Source organism: Rhipicephalus microplus, chromosome 1 (assembly GCF_043290135.1).
Source record: "Rhipicephalus microplus isolate Deutch F79 chromosome 1, USDA_Rmic, whole genome shotgun sequence".
NCBI classification, from domain to species: domain Eukaryota; kingdom Metazoa; phylum Arthropoda; class Arachnida; order Ixodida; family Ixodidae; genus Rhipicephalus; species Rhipicephalus microplus.
In genome coordinates, this window is record NC_134700.1 from 100,941,000 (window position 1) to 100,956,194 (window position 15,195).

The 15,195-nt window shown below is 44.3% G+C and overlaps 3 protein-coding genes across 3 annotated transcripts in view; all 3 read right to left on the reverse strand.

The window, feature by feature from the left end:
• Positions 1-543, reverse strand: part of LOC142796201 (phospholipid-transporting ATPase ABCA3-like) — a 25,186-nt gene extending 24,643 nt beyond the window's left edge. Inside the window, exon 1 of the mRNA XM_075886360.1 lies at positions 170-543. The gene's annotated coding sequence lies outside the window, so the exon portion shown is untranslated. The remainder of the gene's footprint in view (positions 1-169) is intronic.
• A 4,050-nt stretch (positions 544-4,593) lies between these two features.
• Positions 4,594-8,402, reverse strand: LOC142796213 (uncharacterized). Its single transcript, XM_075886379.1, has 2 exons — positions 6,753-8,402; positions 4,594-4,967 (listed from the first exon to the last, which is right to left on the reverse strand). The coding sequence occupies exons 1-2, from the start codon at positions 6,844-6,846 to the stop codon at positions 4,597-4,599; spliced, it is 465 nt and encodes a 154-aa protein (XP_075742494.1). The 5' UTR covers positions 6,847-8,402; the 3' UTR covers positions 4,594-4,596.
• A 96-nt stretch (positions 8,403-8,498) lies between these two features.
• On the reverse strand, positions 8,499-10,919 carry LOC142796206 (phospholipid-transporting ATPase ABCA3-like). The gene is made up of 2 exons (XM_075886372.1): positions 10,281-10,919; positions 8,499-8,750 (listed from the first exon to the last, which is right to left on the reverse strand). The coding sequence occupies exons 1-2, from the start codon at positions 10,630-10,632 to the stop codon at positions 8,599-8,601; spliced, it is 504 nt and encodes a 167-aa protein (XP_075742487.1). The 5' UTR covers positions 10,633-10,919; the 3' UTR covers positions 8,499-8,598.
• Positions 10,920-15,195: the final 4,276 nt, after the last annotated feature.

The following is a 15,195-nucleotide window of genomic DNA, read 5'->3' on the forward strand; positions in this document are numbered from 1 at the left end:
AAGAAACATTCAGTGGAGAATCACTTCGCAACCTGGCTGGGATTTAGTGAATAACTTTTATCGCGGAATGTGGCGACCAAAAAAGCGTCGGCTATTTCTTCGCCTCAATGTCGTCATGACTTCGAGGCAGATGATGTCATTCAGCTGAGCCAAATAAAATAGTAGCAACCTGCTTGGGGTTGCGTCGGATTCCCCAGCCTTCGATGTAGGCATTGCCACGGCCGAGCTCCCGGTCGCCGGCCAGAATAGCCAAAACCGTGCTGCGACCGGACTGCTGCAAGCCGAGGACACCGAATATCTCGCCCGGCTGTACGGTGAAGCTGAGCTGGCCGATCACCGAAACCTCCCTGCAATAGCACAATGCGGGGTCATTCACTCGCCCGCTTCTTTACTCTATAGGGCCGTTTCATTACATTCATTTGCGGCATCTGTGACGCACACAGCATATAAGCAAATTCATCCAGCTAGCTTTTGCTGAACCTTTATAACATAATTGATGACTGCGTGGTAACTCTTTATGTTGCCAGCATTATACAATATACAGCTTGCCAACAGCGATGGCTGACTTTTAGTAGTTTGCCGAGTCAGGTCTCTCTTTTGTGCAGTATTTGAAGTCTAAATTCATAAAAAAACTACGCTGAAATTAATGCAGTGCTAGCAATGTGTTGAGAGGGATGGCTCAAGATATATTATTTAGATGTATTAGATGTATTATATGAAACTGATCACGCGTTAACATTCCAACAAAAAGAAACTTCGCGACTTAAGATTGGTTACCAAATTCTTGTGTGATCATGAACATTAGTGAGTTACCAAATCCTTGTGTGATCATGAACGTTACTGAGGGATTGAATTATTCGACGTGTGGGAGAGCTAGCGACATCTGAAAACGCGAATTAGTCCCAAATCGTTCGTCCAATATTCCACAGAAACAACGATTGAAAAACACATTTAGGTGCGCATAAGTATAGACCGTAATGAAACCATACACTTCGCATCTTTCCAACATATTACAAATCACGCAACCATTTACATGAAATATAGGAAACGTACTTTCGTACTTCATGGAGCATTGGAGCTACCAACTGAAGAAGGTCTTACGAGAGACAAGTCTTTCGTAATATCTTAAATTACTCTGTTTTAATAAAATTGCGACGCAATTAGGCTAAAAATACAGTGAAATAGGCAAATATAGCTATCTCATATTTAAATATTTTGCTGGGTGTCATCAGAGAGAGGGTGTTTCTTCCTGTGGTTCCAAAGCGAATTTGTCTGATATCTGTCACCTTGTGTTTATTTTTTAAACAATATGAGCAAGCCTTAGAACCAAGGAAATGTAAAATTATAGCTGATCCACCAAGTAAATGCTGGTGATGCAGCAATGCGGGGTCAAAATCCCTAATGTCTACTTTGAAGTCACCGAGTTGTATAAAGGGCGAACGAATGAATGGATGCACAGACGCACAGCGTAAGGTATATGTTTAAAATGTGCGCACTATGAACGCTCTATATACTGTATATGTAACACCTTCTTGTGTTTATGTCTGACGACAACCTGCTATGATGCTGACAACGGACGTCGTGTAAGCCTGAGAAGCTTCGCTCCTATAGGAAGAGACTGCTGGAGTGAAAACTCTCAAAATGACTCATCAGCAGAAGCTAAGCTAGGTCTTGCCCTCCAACGACTTTGTAAACATCCTCTTACAGCATGCTAGCAATCTAGAGACCTAGCGGCTTTCATCTATCAGTGATACTTTTACAATAAATGAAACGATACGTGTTGCCGACGAAATAACACATCTAGACGAGTACTGATGAGTTACTCGCCAATAAAAATTGCCAAGATTTTAAGGCTTACTATGGAAAGTTACGCAAAGTCACAGTTTGAGCATTATGTGACCACCCCTCCCCCCCCCCCTCCCAAAAAAAAACAGCGTCATTGAACTTGTCGGGCGTGCCAGGTAAACGGACAGCGCTTTTCGCTCATAGGCGGCAGTTTATCATGCTCCCATTAAGATGGTAGCTGCGGCTGACATCTTTGGTGGGCACGGCTTCACTTTCGGGCAATGAAATTCCTCTCCAGCAATTCAGCATTTTTTTAATCTCTTTGGTTTTGCTAAGAACAGCATTCTTCTGTCTATAGACCAGGCCTCGCGCAACCCTAGCGCTGCAAAACGTCGGAGGTAGTTGGCTAGGCCGTACAGCGACTGCGCGTGCCGGTGTGCACGTTTTCAGCGTAGCTGCGCTGCCGGTGATAGCGTTTCCATGTTGCACGGAGAGCGGCGTCATGCCAGAAGTCGGCGCCCGCCATCATTATGGCACGCAGTGTATGGCACGCGGCAACCTTTGTAAGCAAAACAAATACGAAGCTAGATAGATAGATAGATTTGTAGGGTTTAACGTCCCAGTACCATCATATGATTATAATAGACGCTGTAGTGGAGGGCTACGGAAATTTCGACCACCTGGGGTTCTTTATTGTGCGCCCAAATGTGAGCACACGGGCCTACAACATTTCCGCCTCCATCGCAAATGCAGCCGCCGCAGCCGTGGTTCGATTCCGCGACCTGCGCGAAGTACGAAGCTGTACGTGGATTCAAATTGTAATTTTACTCTTCATGCATCCTTTTTGTACCTGTCATGCGATGGATCGAGAGGTCCTTCTGTATACAGCGTTAAAGCTCTGCCAACTTATTACACATGATAGCATCCACGCTGTACTTCCACGACAGAGCCCACTGTATGCCAGCTTATCTGAACGACACGAAGTATTGAAGAACACTGATCGCCATTGTGTATTCTATCGTAGTTATATATGAAAGGCTAAACTCACTGCTACTCTCCAAGAATCCTATACCTGTGACCTTGGGGCCCGCGAAACGGCTGCGTGACAGAACGGTTGCTGTATTTTAATGTGAGAACATAAATTCAGAAGTAGCGGTTGTATTGATTGTCATTAGGAGCTCGATTGGTTTGTTTGGTGATCCTTTGAAAGGTTTTGTCCTAATTATAGTAGGCACTCATCACGAAAACATAAATCATTTCTAATCGTTTTATAACGCACATGGTGCCCATACATTAAGACACTCTTGAACTTCGTAAAAAGATGCCCTCAAAGTACTTAGAGTCCCGTACTTATTTCAAGATTCGTAAAAAGGCCATATCAGTACAACAGACTTTTCGACAGATTACGGTGTGCTGTAATTAGTATATAGTGTAGTGAAACCTGGGTAATTGAGATTTCACGGAACAGGAAAAACATGACTGTATTATTCGAATGCCGAGTTTTAAAAACGATCGATAAATTAAACAAACGTCTATTATGCCAATACACTTTCATTTTTTTATAAACAATTCAATCTTGTACTAACTTTGCATAAGAGCGGTTAAAAAGTCGCAAATCACGCTTCTCGTGGCCCCGGTTTAAAATCTCTCTGTCTTAGCTAATCCTAAACGAGCTCACTCGAAATATCGTTACCGTCGTTACCATACTGATTGCGCTGAAAGCGAGGGAAATGCAAACTGTGCCATCTCGGTTCGATTTCCCGCGAACGGCATTTTCATGATGCTAAAGGTTCATAGAAGCACATGTGACTTTCTGATGTCATTTTACGGGCCTTTAAAATGCCCTCTATTTTGTTAATTCATCACACGAGTTTTGCTCTGGCAGACTGGACGCCTACAGGGTAGTATGAGAGGGGTTATTCGCTAGTGGCCAGTTTGTAAAACAATCACATGTTTTTCCGGCACCAGCAGATAGAAAAAAAAAGTGTTTCATACGGTGCTGGCGAGCATTCGGGGGTTTAAATGCACTTACATACCTGGCGAAGTGGGTGGGTGTATGACCACTTTAGCTCAGTTGGTATGACATCGAGCGCGTTATTCGAAGGTCGCAGGTTCGGACTCTGCCAGCCGGAAGTGATCATTTCATTCACTTCACTTCTTTCCCATTTACATCATTACATAATCATTCCTGCTTACTTCTTTCATGTTTACAAATATTTACAACTAAACACTCCCTGGTGTTACAATGCTCCAAAGCCCAATGACATCTCTGCTATGACTAATGCGCTCTTGGTAGTTTAAAGCTGTATGAAAAGGTTTGTACTAAGCAATTCCTTATTACGTGGTCATCGCTTAAAGGCAGCTTTCTCGTTATATTGTTCAAGATCGCGGGATTTTAGTACACTTGGAATTACCTTCGTAAACGTGTTGTATAATACCGAAAGTAACGTGATGGGTATAAAATTATACAAGTACCTAACACTGGCATTGTTTTTTCAGCTGACGCCTATTCAAGTTATGAATATACTGCACTGTGTCGCAAATGTCATAAGTATAAAATCTCCATTTTCAACCTACTTGGCTGCTTGCTATCAGGTATTCTATACAGGGCCGTGGGGCACATTTCGTATGGCTTTTCTAACGTCACCCGTACTTAAATGTGGAATTTCAGCGTCAAAATCCGCGACCAGTTTTTCTAAGCATCTTTTCTGGCATCACAAGCTTCCTCGGTGGCTTCGTGTCTATGTACAAAGCGCTAGTTTATTAGCACACGCTGAACCTAGTCCTCTCTTTGGTGCTTCTCCAAAGATGTCAAGACCTAATGGGGTACCTGTACGTCTTTCCGAGCTTGTGGACGAGCAGTCCCAGGAGGCCTTCCTCTTCGCCGTGCGTCATGGCGTCGACCAGGGCCTCGACGCGCTCGCGCTCCTCCAGGATGGTGGGGTCTACGTGCTTCATCTGCAGCTTCTTGGCACGTAGCTCCTCGCGCGACAGCAGTTCGCTGGACTTCGTGCGCGACTGAAGCTTGGCGTCCAGGAAGACGCACGCGAGCAGCAGCACGAAGCCCGTGATGAACATGATGAGCAGGTCAATGCGGAACTCGAGCCTCTCTTCGTTCGTCTGCTTCGCGCTCACCACGCACTCGAGGCCCGACTTGAGTACGTCGTGGATTATGCAGGAACCTGCAACGTCATTGAAATCGTAGCATTCTTGCAATGGTGAAGAAGGCTAGAGTCAGAATAGTAAAAACGAAACGTTCTTATCGGTTAAGAGAGTGCTCCGAAAATGAATTAGCACATGGTGTTTGATGATAAAGCATCATTCCCAGCTGCGACTTTAGCAGAGCTCGCGCAGCCACGTGAGTCAAAAACAGGTCGCGGGGTCAAATTCCGTCGGCACCCGTTTTCGATGGAGGTGAAGATGGTTGAGACCCGTGTACATTTAGGTGCACCTTCAAGAACCTTTGGTGGTCTCAAAAGTTCCGGAACCCTTCACTACGGTGTCTTCTAATCATATGGTCGTTTCGCGATGTTACACTCCATCACTTAACATTATTACAAGTCAGACGCAAGGATACTGCTCGCAAATGGTCACACAGAGTCACTGTAGTCGCAATATGACTCCTGAAGCTCAATCGCATTCTACTTAATATTTCAGTTGCGTGACTGAAGTGGCGAATGTCTGAACCTATCGGGTGTGGCAAAAAGGGACCCCAGGTTATTTTATGGAGCATTGGTCATGCGAGGCATACGGGACCACACGAAGTATCAATGCGGCAATGAGAAAATATAGGTTCACACAGGTATGAACATCGGTCGCTATCTGTCGCATTTTGTTAGCCGGTCGCAAATGGTCTCACGACCAGCGCCATTCGCAGGTGTAGATCAAATTTAACGATGTCCGCAACTAGTCACCGAATGTTAGGGCTCCTTAAAAACGAAGTCGGAGTGGCAAAAACGGACGCGCCGGAAAAAGCAGAGGAAAGCTCTTTCCTCTGCAGGCCACCAAAGCAGGCGGAAAAAGAGGTGGCGAATCGAGTCAATCGCAGACCATTTTTTTTCCCACCTGCCGAATGTCTCCACTTTGCTGCTACCAATAAACGCGCAATGCGTTGGTGGAAGTGGTGTACACATCCGGTTGAAGCCTAATTGGTGCGAGATCAGTGCAGGTGGCTGGCGTGCTTAGAGTGGACAAATATAGTTACAAGCAATACAGGCATGTCTGCAGTAAATTTCGAGAAGCCTCGCCTTCTTGGCCAAACGCGCAGTCAGGATTGCGGCTGAAAAGGTACACACACTCGCCTGCTGAACGCGTTAACAATCTGCTTCAACGCTTTGGCCAGTCTGCCTTCTGTGGGAACTAGTGTTTATCATTGGTTACACGCGTCAGATATCACGCTTGCAGAACTGTAAAGTTATTGCTGGCACTTTTTGTATTCTTCGTCAAGTTACTGTGACGTGATTATTGAAGTATGTCGTTATATAGAGATTTGCTAAATCTTGGTGGAAGCTTTAAAAGTTTTCATCCTAAGTACTTGTTATCTCCACTGTTTGAGGTACCCTTGTTGTTGGATAGGAAAAACAAATATAGTGGGCCTGAAAGTGATTTATATCCGCTGGCCTTCAGTTACTGTCCTTACTAATCCATAAGCCCTATTTAACCAAGTGCTTGTCAACATTGCCACAAAGACCCAACTGAAGGAGAATGTTCTTTGAGGAACTGCTCAATATAGGAACCAGTGCGCAGTGTCAAGGCACAGCACCTCCGATCAAAGCGGCGACTGTGTAAATACCCAAGTCGAAAAGCAACTTTCGAGCCATTTCTCTGAAGAGTCACATAACATGGTCACATCGGCAGCGTCTGCATGTGTATCTGTACACTTCAGTTCTCAAGAGGAGATGGGAAGTATTACTTGGCGACTATGCACTACACCAAGCAAGTATCGCGACGTTCTGAAAAATCCTCACCGGGACAGCCTTCGACCATGCGGTCCCAGAATTCAGTCTCGTTGGGCGTGAAGCGGGCCGTGCCGAACAGCCTGGACTCGTGGTTGCACAGCATGGCCAACAGGTCGATGGGCAAGTTGCAGCACACCAGCTGTCCCAGGAGTCGCTTGTTGACGTTGCCCACTCCGCGGTTGACGGCGAAGTTCGGCACCACGCGTAGCGGCAGTTCCAGTTTGCCCAAGACCCGGTGGAAGCGCGACTTCTCCTTCAACGCCAGAACCACACTGTTGTCGAACAGGAACAGCACGATGCTGGTCACCGTGCCTGGGAAGGAAAAACACGCATGTCTACAATAGCAAATGATGTGCCACTAATGTAGATGTAGCAAGGTGCCATCCACATTTTTCTATCGAGCCAAATCGGGGTCGGTTTGCTTGATCTATGTGCTCTTAATCTCATACTTTATTTGCGAAATATCACAAACAAAAAGTGAATAAACAGACGCCAAGGACAAGCGGCAGGTACATCGGGCACACCGGGTGCTGTAATAATAATGACCGAGTTAGGAAGCATGAAATAAATATATTGAAGGATGGCTTGACGCATTTGCCTATGCATTGCAGAGCCTGCATGTGTGAAACACGTCTTAAAGAGATCAAGATTCTAAGTAGAAGGTATATAACTGGGCGTCAGTTGATAGAGGCCTATTCAATAAAAAGAAATGAGAATGGTGTATCAACGACACGTCGGTGACGTTGTACGTATCGGAGAAGAGATTGTTTGAAAGCTGGATAGCGTAAGGCCGTGTGAAGACTGCAGATGTGTCTATGTTGTACACTTAACTCTGGGTGCCAGTTGTCTTTGTCGTTTTGCGTTTTTTCAGTCTGTCTTTCTGATATTTTTGCCTAAAGTATGTCATTAAGCCCGTACTAACTAGGCCAACAATCAATTTTCATACTATACAGGCTTATTTTCCCAGCGTACATGCTAAGGCGAATCATGTTCCAGAAATTCAATTCTGATTGTACTCGATCGCAAGAGAAAGTGCCCATCACAGTGTAACATTAGCGTTGTAATGTTCATTAGAATTAGTTCCCCTTATAAAATTCAGCCTCAACTTCATGCGTGAACGCGTTTCCGTTGGCTTCATTTGCCTTGTAATTAGCCAAGACAAAGTATTCACGGATAAAAGTATCCGCTATTCAAGGCGTAGGTGAAGGTATTCATATCTCTTGATGCCCCCCCCCCCCCAGATCTATCCGCGTTTCGCACACAATGCACGAAGAATGGGAAGCAACACCTACTATGTGTATTAAGTCGCAAGACAGACATTCAACATTGAGAATTTCACTTTTGCGTTTGCAGTTACAGCGTACAGGGATAATGCTACACTCCTCAAAAACCAATACAATATTCTTTGACGACAGCCTTGTGAAACGCCATTAATTCAATGTTTCCGTCATTCAATCAGCACTTTCAATGCCTCACTAGCGGCAAAGCAGCGCTGTCACTGAATATCTAAATGCCCAGTTAGAAGTTGTGGGTGGTAGTACTGGTGCGAACGTGCAATTAGGTACATGGGCGATGGCAACCTGGTTCTATCAAAACTCTCTAAATTAGTACAGAATAGTGCTAAAATGAGAGCTGATAGTGTCTATTGCACCACACTTGACAAAGACAACCGAAAATGTTACTTTTGCATGTGCCGGAGAATGTAACAGCCGTAATCTTTGGTCATCGTGTCTTCCTCACGGTAGTCATAGAGTTGTACATATAAAGCGTTTCAGTGCTAAGGAGCATTCAGACGCCCATTATACTTTATACCTAGGAAACGAAGTGCCATGTACAGGCAAGTTGATGAACCTAATCAAAAGAACCAATTTTTAGACGTACCCGTTATGAAGCTCTCGACAATGAGGCCAAAGTAGGCCACTGCTGCCGTCTCGACATAAAAGGACGCCACGTAGCAGGTAGGGATAAAGGCCACTCCAAAGAAGAAGAACAGTCCGAGATACGTTGCTGCGTTTAGCAACACTGTCAGTCATATCAATGTTCTAGGAGAACTTCATAATGATCTCGGGAAAATGACCGAATCTCCAATGTATAAATGTGCTTAACAAGACGATCATATACAAATTGGTCACACAAACACGCACGCACACAAACATCACCATCATCATCATAATTATCATCATAATCATCATCATCCTGACTACGCCCACTGCAGGGCACAGGCCTCTCCCTTGATCCGTCAATCAACCCGGTCTTGTGCTTTCTGCTGCCACGTTATGCTTTTCTGCTGCCGCCTGCGAACTTTTCAGTCTCATCGACCCACGTAACATTACGTCTCCTCTTCGTGGGTTTGCGTTTTTTGGGAATTCAACCAGTTACCCTTAATGACCAGCGGTTATCCTGCCTACGTGGTACGTGCCCGGCCCATGTCCATTTCTTCATCTTCATTTCAACTATGATATCTTTAGCCCCAGTTTATTCCCTGAACCACTCTAATCACTTCTTGTCTCTTATGGTTACACCTATCATTTTTCTTTGCATCGCTCACTGCGTCGTCCTCAATTTAAGGTGAACCATGTTTGTAAGCCGCGAGGTTTCTGCTACGTAAATATAGGCAAAATGCAGCTGTCATGCACCTTCCTCTTGAGGGTTAGTGGTAGATTACCATTCATGATTCGAGAATGCTTGCCGATGTGATCCACCACTTCCTTATTCTTCTACTTATTTCACTCTCATGCTTCGGTGCCGTAATTACCATAGAGTTTCCTGATATACACTAGAGGGAACTATGACACTAGTGTCTATGGGAGCTGCAACACACAGCGCTTCAGCGAGCATGGGAATGGTGAGTAGTACACACATTTGTCTAATCTACGTACTTCTGACCTGCTTTTGGCTCAGTGTGTGTTCGTGTGGCTTCGAGCTGTTTTGTCACAAAACAAAAATCGGTGAAGTTTCAGCAGTTGCGCTTCACCACATTATTCTTTTAGACACTTCTCCAAATCAAGTCATGAAGTTGAAAAGGGTTGAATCTTTCTTTCAACACTCATCCGAAACACAGCAATAAACAAAGCCGCAAGTACGATTCGCCGCCCGCAAGTACGAAGACTATAAAAATGTGTGTACTGCCCATCATTCCTATGGTCACTGAGCGATCGCAGCGACAGAGTCCCCTCCAGATAATTTTAGAAAACGCTATGGTGGTTACTACATGCCATAAGTAGACATTCTTTTACAACTTCCAGCGTCTCTCTAGCTATCGCAAAGCGCTGTTCCCTGCCGAGAATGCTGCACAGTACTTTAGATTTACGCATGATAACTTCTATGCCTAATCTTCTGCTTTGTGCCAAGTATTCAAAATATTGAAGAAGCTGCGAGCTGTAGCTTGGCATTCAGGTCACCTTATATGTTTCGTAGCAGGTGGGCATCTTCTTCAGTTCTCTTCTTTACAGTGTAGCGGGGAATACATGTGGCAAAGTGTATACATAAGCAGAGCAATGACTAACAAAGTAGCCATTATAAAGAAGCAGCGCTTACATAGGATAATGTTTGCCTTTTTGGTGAGTCCCCATGGATCGATGATGAAGAGGGGCAACAAGGCGATGAAGACGGCAATTGTGTAGGACACCATGTCGATGAAGAAGCTCATGAACCAGTAGCGTGACGCCGTGATGCCGGTCATGAGTTGAATGGCCTTGGCCTTGGTGAAGGTCTCCTCGGTGGGCAGGAAAACGTAGGCGGCGGCTAGCATCGACAACAACAGCGGGATGGTGAGCGAGTCAACGATGCGGGCAATGAGACACACCGTGAAGACCGGGTCCACCACGCTGTCCTGCACTTGCTGGATGTCGAACTTGAACAGCTCCGCCTTCGGTCCTTCGCGAATCATGTAGTCTGCGCATAAAAACAACTCTTCAAGATTTCCGCGCGCGTTTATTCTGTTATATTGACCATATAGGCTTTTATCAACAAGAACTATACCATTCGGCAAAGGCTGTGCCACATCATCGGAGAATATTTTCGGTTGTTTCAGGCCATTCTAAAACGTGCACGCACGAAACGTGTAGCCCAGCTTAGCCCAGCTTATTTTCGGGTCAACGCAAGCCCTAACAATAACTAGAATTTATGACGATATATGCAGAAGGCGACGCGTTCCACCGACAATCATATTACTGATAGCTTTTGACTGTGATTGCTGTCTTGCGTTCATTACTTTATTTCTGTAGTTTCCTGGACAAACATTAGCCCTATGAAAAGTTTGGTCTGTACCAGTGCGATTGTATTCTTCTTCAATGTCTCATGAAAATATGCTGCAGTGTGACTACAGGGAGGACGGAAATGAACCCCCTACTAAAACAAGTTCATAACTTCTCAAATAATCACTAAATTTTTACGAAACAGCTTCTTGTTCCTTATAGTCGGAAAATAATTGTGCAGTGCTAAACTAACGTGTAAAATCACATCACTTGGATTTTGTGAACTGCGCATGATTGAGACGCACTTGGGTACTCCTGATGTTAGTTACCGGTTACATGCAAATTTCTTCAAGAATTCCCCACACCTCGTTGCCTGTAGATGCACAGTCCTTGGGCCGCAAAATAATTGGTTTCTATTTTCGTAAAACTTCTAACAGAAAACAAAAGTATTCGGTTAGTCAGAAAAAATAATTTTCCTATGGAGAACATGAGACGTCTTAGTTTGCAAAGGTGCCATTAGACAATCAAGGCCTAGCAAATACCTTTTGTCATCACTGTTGAGAAATAATGCTTTAATACCCCTCTGTAATAAATATCTACTGAAAATAAAGGCTGTAAAATCAAAAAGCAAGCTTACAGAATTCTTTGAAGGCGGGTTCTCTCTGTAGAAGAGCTGTATGAGCGAAAGAAAGAAAGCAATAAAGATATGTATCATATCAGTTTCACAATTCTCGTGGTAAACAGGTGAGGCCACAATAAAGTGAATAGCCTCTCAGTATTCCAGAGAGCAAGAATAGTTAGACATCTGTATGGAACATTTGTTTAGAAAATAATAATCTCATCTTGCATTCTTTTAACGCACCATTTTGTTCCTTGTAATGTGCCTGCACAGCTACTCAATATTATGCTCAGTTTTAAGTGAGTTTACGTCGCGAAGGCTGATTAAACTGCGGGAATGGTGAGATCAGCACATTTTCTCTCCGCTTTTGGCAATTCTCGGCGAGCCCTGCATCTCTCACCAGCACCACTTGTGCTCGGACAGGCGCTAGCGTAGGTCAACTACTTTCACCAGCACACTCAATCGCACTCTCGCTCTGACCTGCGCTTCACATCACATCCTTCCGACCATAGCTTCACCGTGAGCTCATTCTCTCTATTCAACTTCACCCTTTTCAGGTCACAACCCTTTCTCTTCAAGGCTGAACTCGCAACCTTAATTAAGCTACTTATTCACAAACTAAGCTTTAGCCATGCTCTTCCTCTCACCAAGAAAGCCCAGCTGTTAAAACAGGAATGATCCGCTACATTTGCGTTCAAAGAGAGGCGCAACGCATGTTGTTTGCTGTTGGTATTGGTCAACAATCTTAATCTTGACGGCTGTTCAGTAAGCTTCAACAAGGTTTCACTTTATGCTTTCTTGTGCCCGCATTTACCCTAGTTGGATGTTTAGTTCCTCAATGGTTAATAAGTTTCCAAAAATATAATTCTTTCCTGCTCCCAAGACGCTTGTTTTTTTTCTCCACTTTCTTTAACTAGTGTTTAACTCTTGCATGCTGGGCACCAGCTGCCATAAACTATGCGGGCATTGCAGGTTCAAGCAACAGCTCTCCCTGCCACGCATCATGCTCAGCTGCGATTATTCCCGACATTGCAGTGAATAACAGGTCAACTTCTTTGTTGGCGTAACAGCCATGCTACACAGATAGCTTCTATGTTCCCATTTACAGAAACAAGCACCTTCAATTATGAAGTTAAGTTTTTGTAATTTAGTGCTCACATTCGCAACGTGTGAAAATGTGCAACGTCAACACCAGCTCAAGCATTTTTTTTTTAGGGGCGAAGCACTTTGGTCTCGGCTTATCGGCGTGTCGTGTCGTCGTTACGTTCCATCCAAATGGGTATGCGCAACAAAGTTGGGTGAATCCCACTAATTCCTAGCGGTCCACTAAAAATGAAGGTAACAGATACCTAAACAGACATCCAACAACTTATCAGGGCATAAAGGCATCAATTAACAGACATTTCTCCTACTCCGGATAAATTGCTTTCTAGTGCCAGGTTGTCTCCTGGACAGAACGCTCTTTAGTATGTTGCGGTGTATAACACGAAGACAACTTGCGGTGAAATCTCTGCCACTGGCCAATGATAGACAAAAGCAGGTAAAAAAACGCATTACTGCAAGTTGCACTCCAAAGCAGTGTAGCGATGACATTCGTAGAGCTGAAACACTCTTCTTCGCGTGTCTGCTTTTAGGGTTTCTACAACTAGTGCTTCATCATATAAGTCTCCCTCAAACAAATCGGTAAATTACCTCGGTAAGGAACTTTTCTCTGCTTCCTCTTCTGTTTATTATACTTCATTCGCCCCTCATTACTCACTGGCACAGATTGTTTTTTTCTGTAAAACACCGAAACACATTGCATGCTTCAACCCCTCCCCCCCCCCCCCTTATCCATATTTCACGTTAGTGGAGCTAACACCTTTACTTGCTTCATCCCTTTCCCCAGTTCTTAAATTAAATTTTCTGTATTTAAGACCGAAATCATAATGCGATTGTATAAAAGGACAAAAACGAATCTGTCGAAGAACACTTATATGTACTGGTCAATAAAGTTTTAGATTTAACGTCTCCAAACTAAGATGCGATTATGAGGTACACCTCTCTGAAGGGTTCCGGAAATTTCGGATGCCTGGGGTTTTTTTACGTGCCCCTAAATGTAAGAACATTGACCCCAGCTAGTTAGCTTCATCAAAAAGTCGCTTTCACGTCCGGAATTCCAGCATGCAACCTTAGGGTGACCAGTCGAGTAACATGACGGCTAGACCAGAGCTCTCAAACATCCGGCACATGGACCGCAAGTGACCCCTACTGCACGTGGCCATCTTCGATTTGTATATTTATGTTTCCTAAATTTTCCTAACCTTAAAAAAATTCACCAACCCCATGCATTCTTTTTTTTCTTGCGGCAACTTATGCAGTCACTAAGTTTTCAAATAACGCCATAAAACAAAAGCTCTATACTCCAAAGTCGGCGTGAAGAATTCAGTCATTTCGGATATCTGTATCCATATTTTTCTCTAATCTTCACGTGACATCCTTTTCGGCAGTGACCCATGTATAAAATACGGAAATACTTGGTTCAGTAGCCAGGTTAGATTACAATTGATTCAAATTCAGGCAAGTTTGAATTGAAAAGTTGGAAGCAGTTCAATTTGTGCACAGTCCCACATCGAAGAATTACTTTGGCATGTGCGTGCTTCGAGATATCCTACTCCAAGGTTCAATTGCAGTTTACATGATTAGACATCTAGAGCTGTGAGGATCGGTGCATTTTTCGCTCCTGGTATGATTATCAGTCATCGCTTCCTATCGCCCACCCGCAGCGAAACGATAACAAATCTTAGCCTATCGGAGGAGCTTTCAGCCAGTGCTCACTGTCTCTCATATGTTATTATGCAAACCGCAATTTAAATTTGAAGCAGCCTATTTGGGACCGCAGACATTCCAAAAGAAATATTCTGAATAGAACTACACACAAACGCGAGTGCACTGTGTTTTTTTTACAAACATGCCTGCTTGCTGCAGACACCAAATATTTCACTACCTAATCTTAATTACGTGGGAGGTTGAGAGCAATTATTGTTTTCCCACGACGTGCCCCACTATATACATATGTTATCTGCAAAGGTGGCTCTCACGAACTTGACAGTACCGAGTTTTAAAAAATCCGAAAAGCTTGAATTTAAACACCATCTGTATATTCAGTATGTTAACACGCCAGGTAAAATCTGTTTCTTGAGAACAAGGCGATAGCGTAATAGCTTTCTGAGAATACGCATGGGCGTAAGGCAAAAAGAAGAACACACAACGTGCGTTGCACATCTCTAGAGGCACAATGAACAGCAACTTACCGATCTCGGCAGCCGTCGGCGTTATTGGCTCCTTCTTGAGATGGACGTACCGGGCCAGGTTGAACTTGAAGAGGAAGTAGGAGAGTGTGCGTATGAGTGCCGTGATGAAGATGCCCACCACGAGAAGGGGGATGGCCACGTAGCTGCGCTTGCAGTAGCTCATCTTCTTGCACGTCAGCGCCCAGAACTGGAGCCGCCACAGCCGGAAGCCCGTCACCGGAACAAAGTCCCGCGTGTAGGCTACAAGGGGAGCAGCAGTAAATTGCGACCAAATAACCCATGAACATTTTTATGGGGTTTAACGTACCGATACGACTATGATAATGAAGGACGCCATAGTGGAG

Excerpts from the sequence above, each read along its gene's own strand:
- LOC142796213 (XM_075886379.1), bottom strand. The coding sequence starts at position 6,846 with ATGCTGTGCAACCACGAGTCCAGGCTGTTCGGCACGGCCCGCTTCACG. Across the intron at positions 4,968-6,752 it reads CATGGTCGAAGGCTGTCCCG|GTTCCTGCATAATCCACGAC; the intron begins GTGAGGATTTTT and ends ATGACGTTGCAG.
- LOC142796206 (XM_075886372.1), bottom strand. The coding sequence starts at position 10,632 with ATGATTCGCGAAGGACCGAAGGCGGAGCTGTTCAAGTTCGACATCCAG. Across the intron at positions 8,751-10,280 it reads AAAGGCAAACATTATCCTAT|CAACGTATCTCGGACTGTTC; the intron begins GTAAGCGCTGCT and ends TGCTAAACGCAG.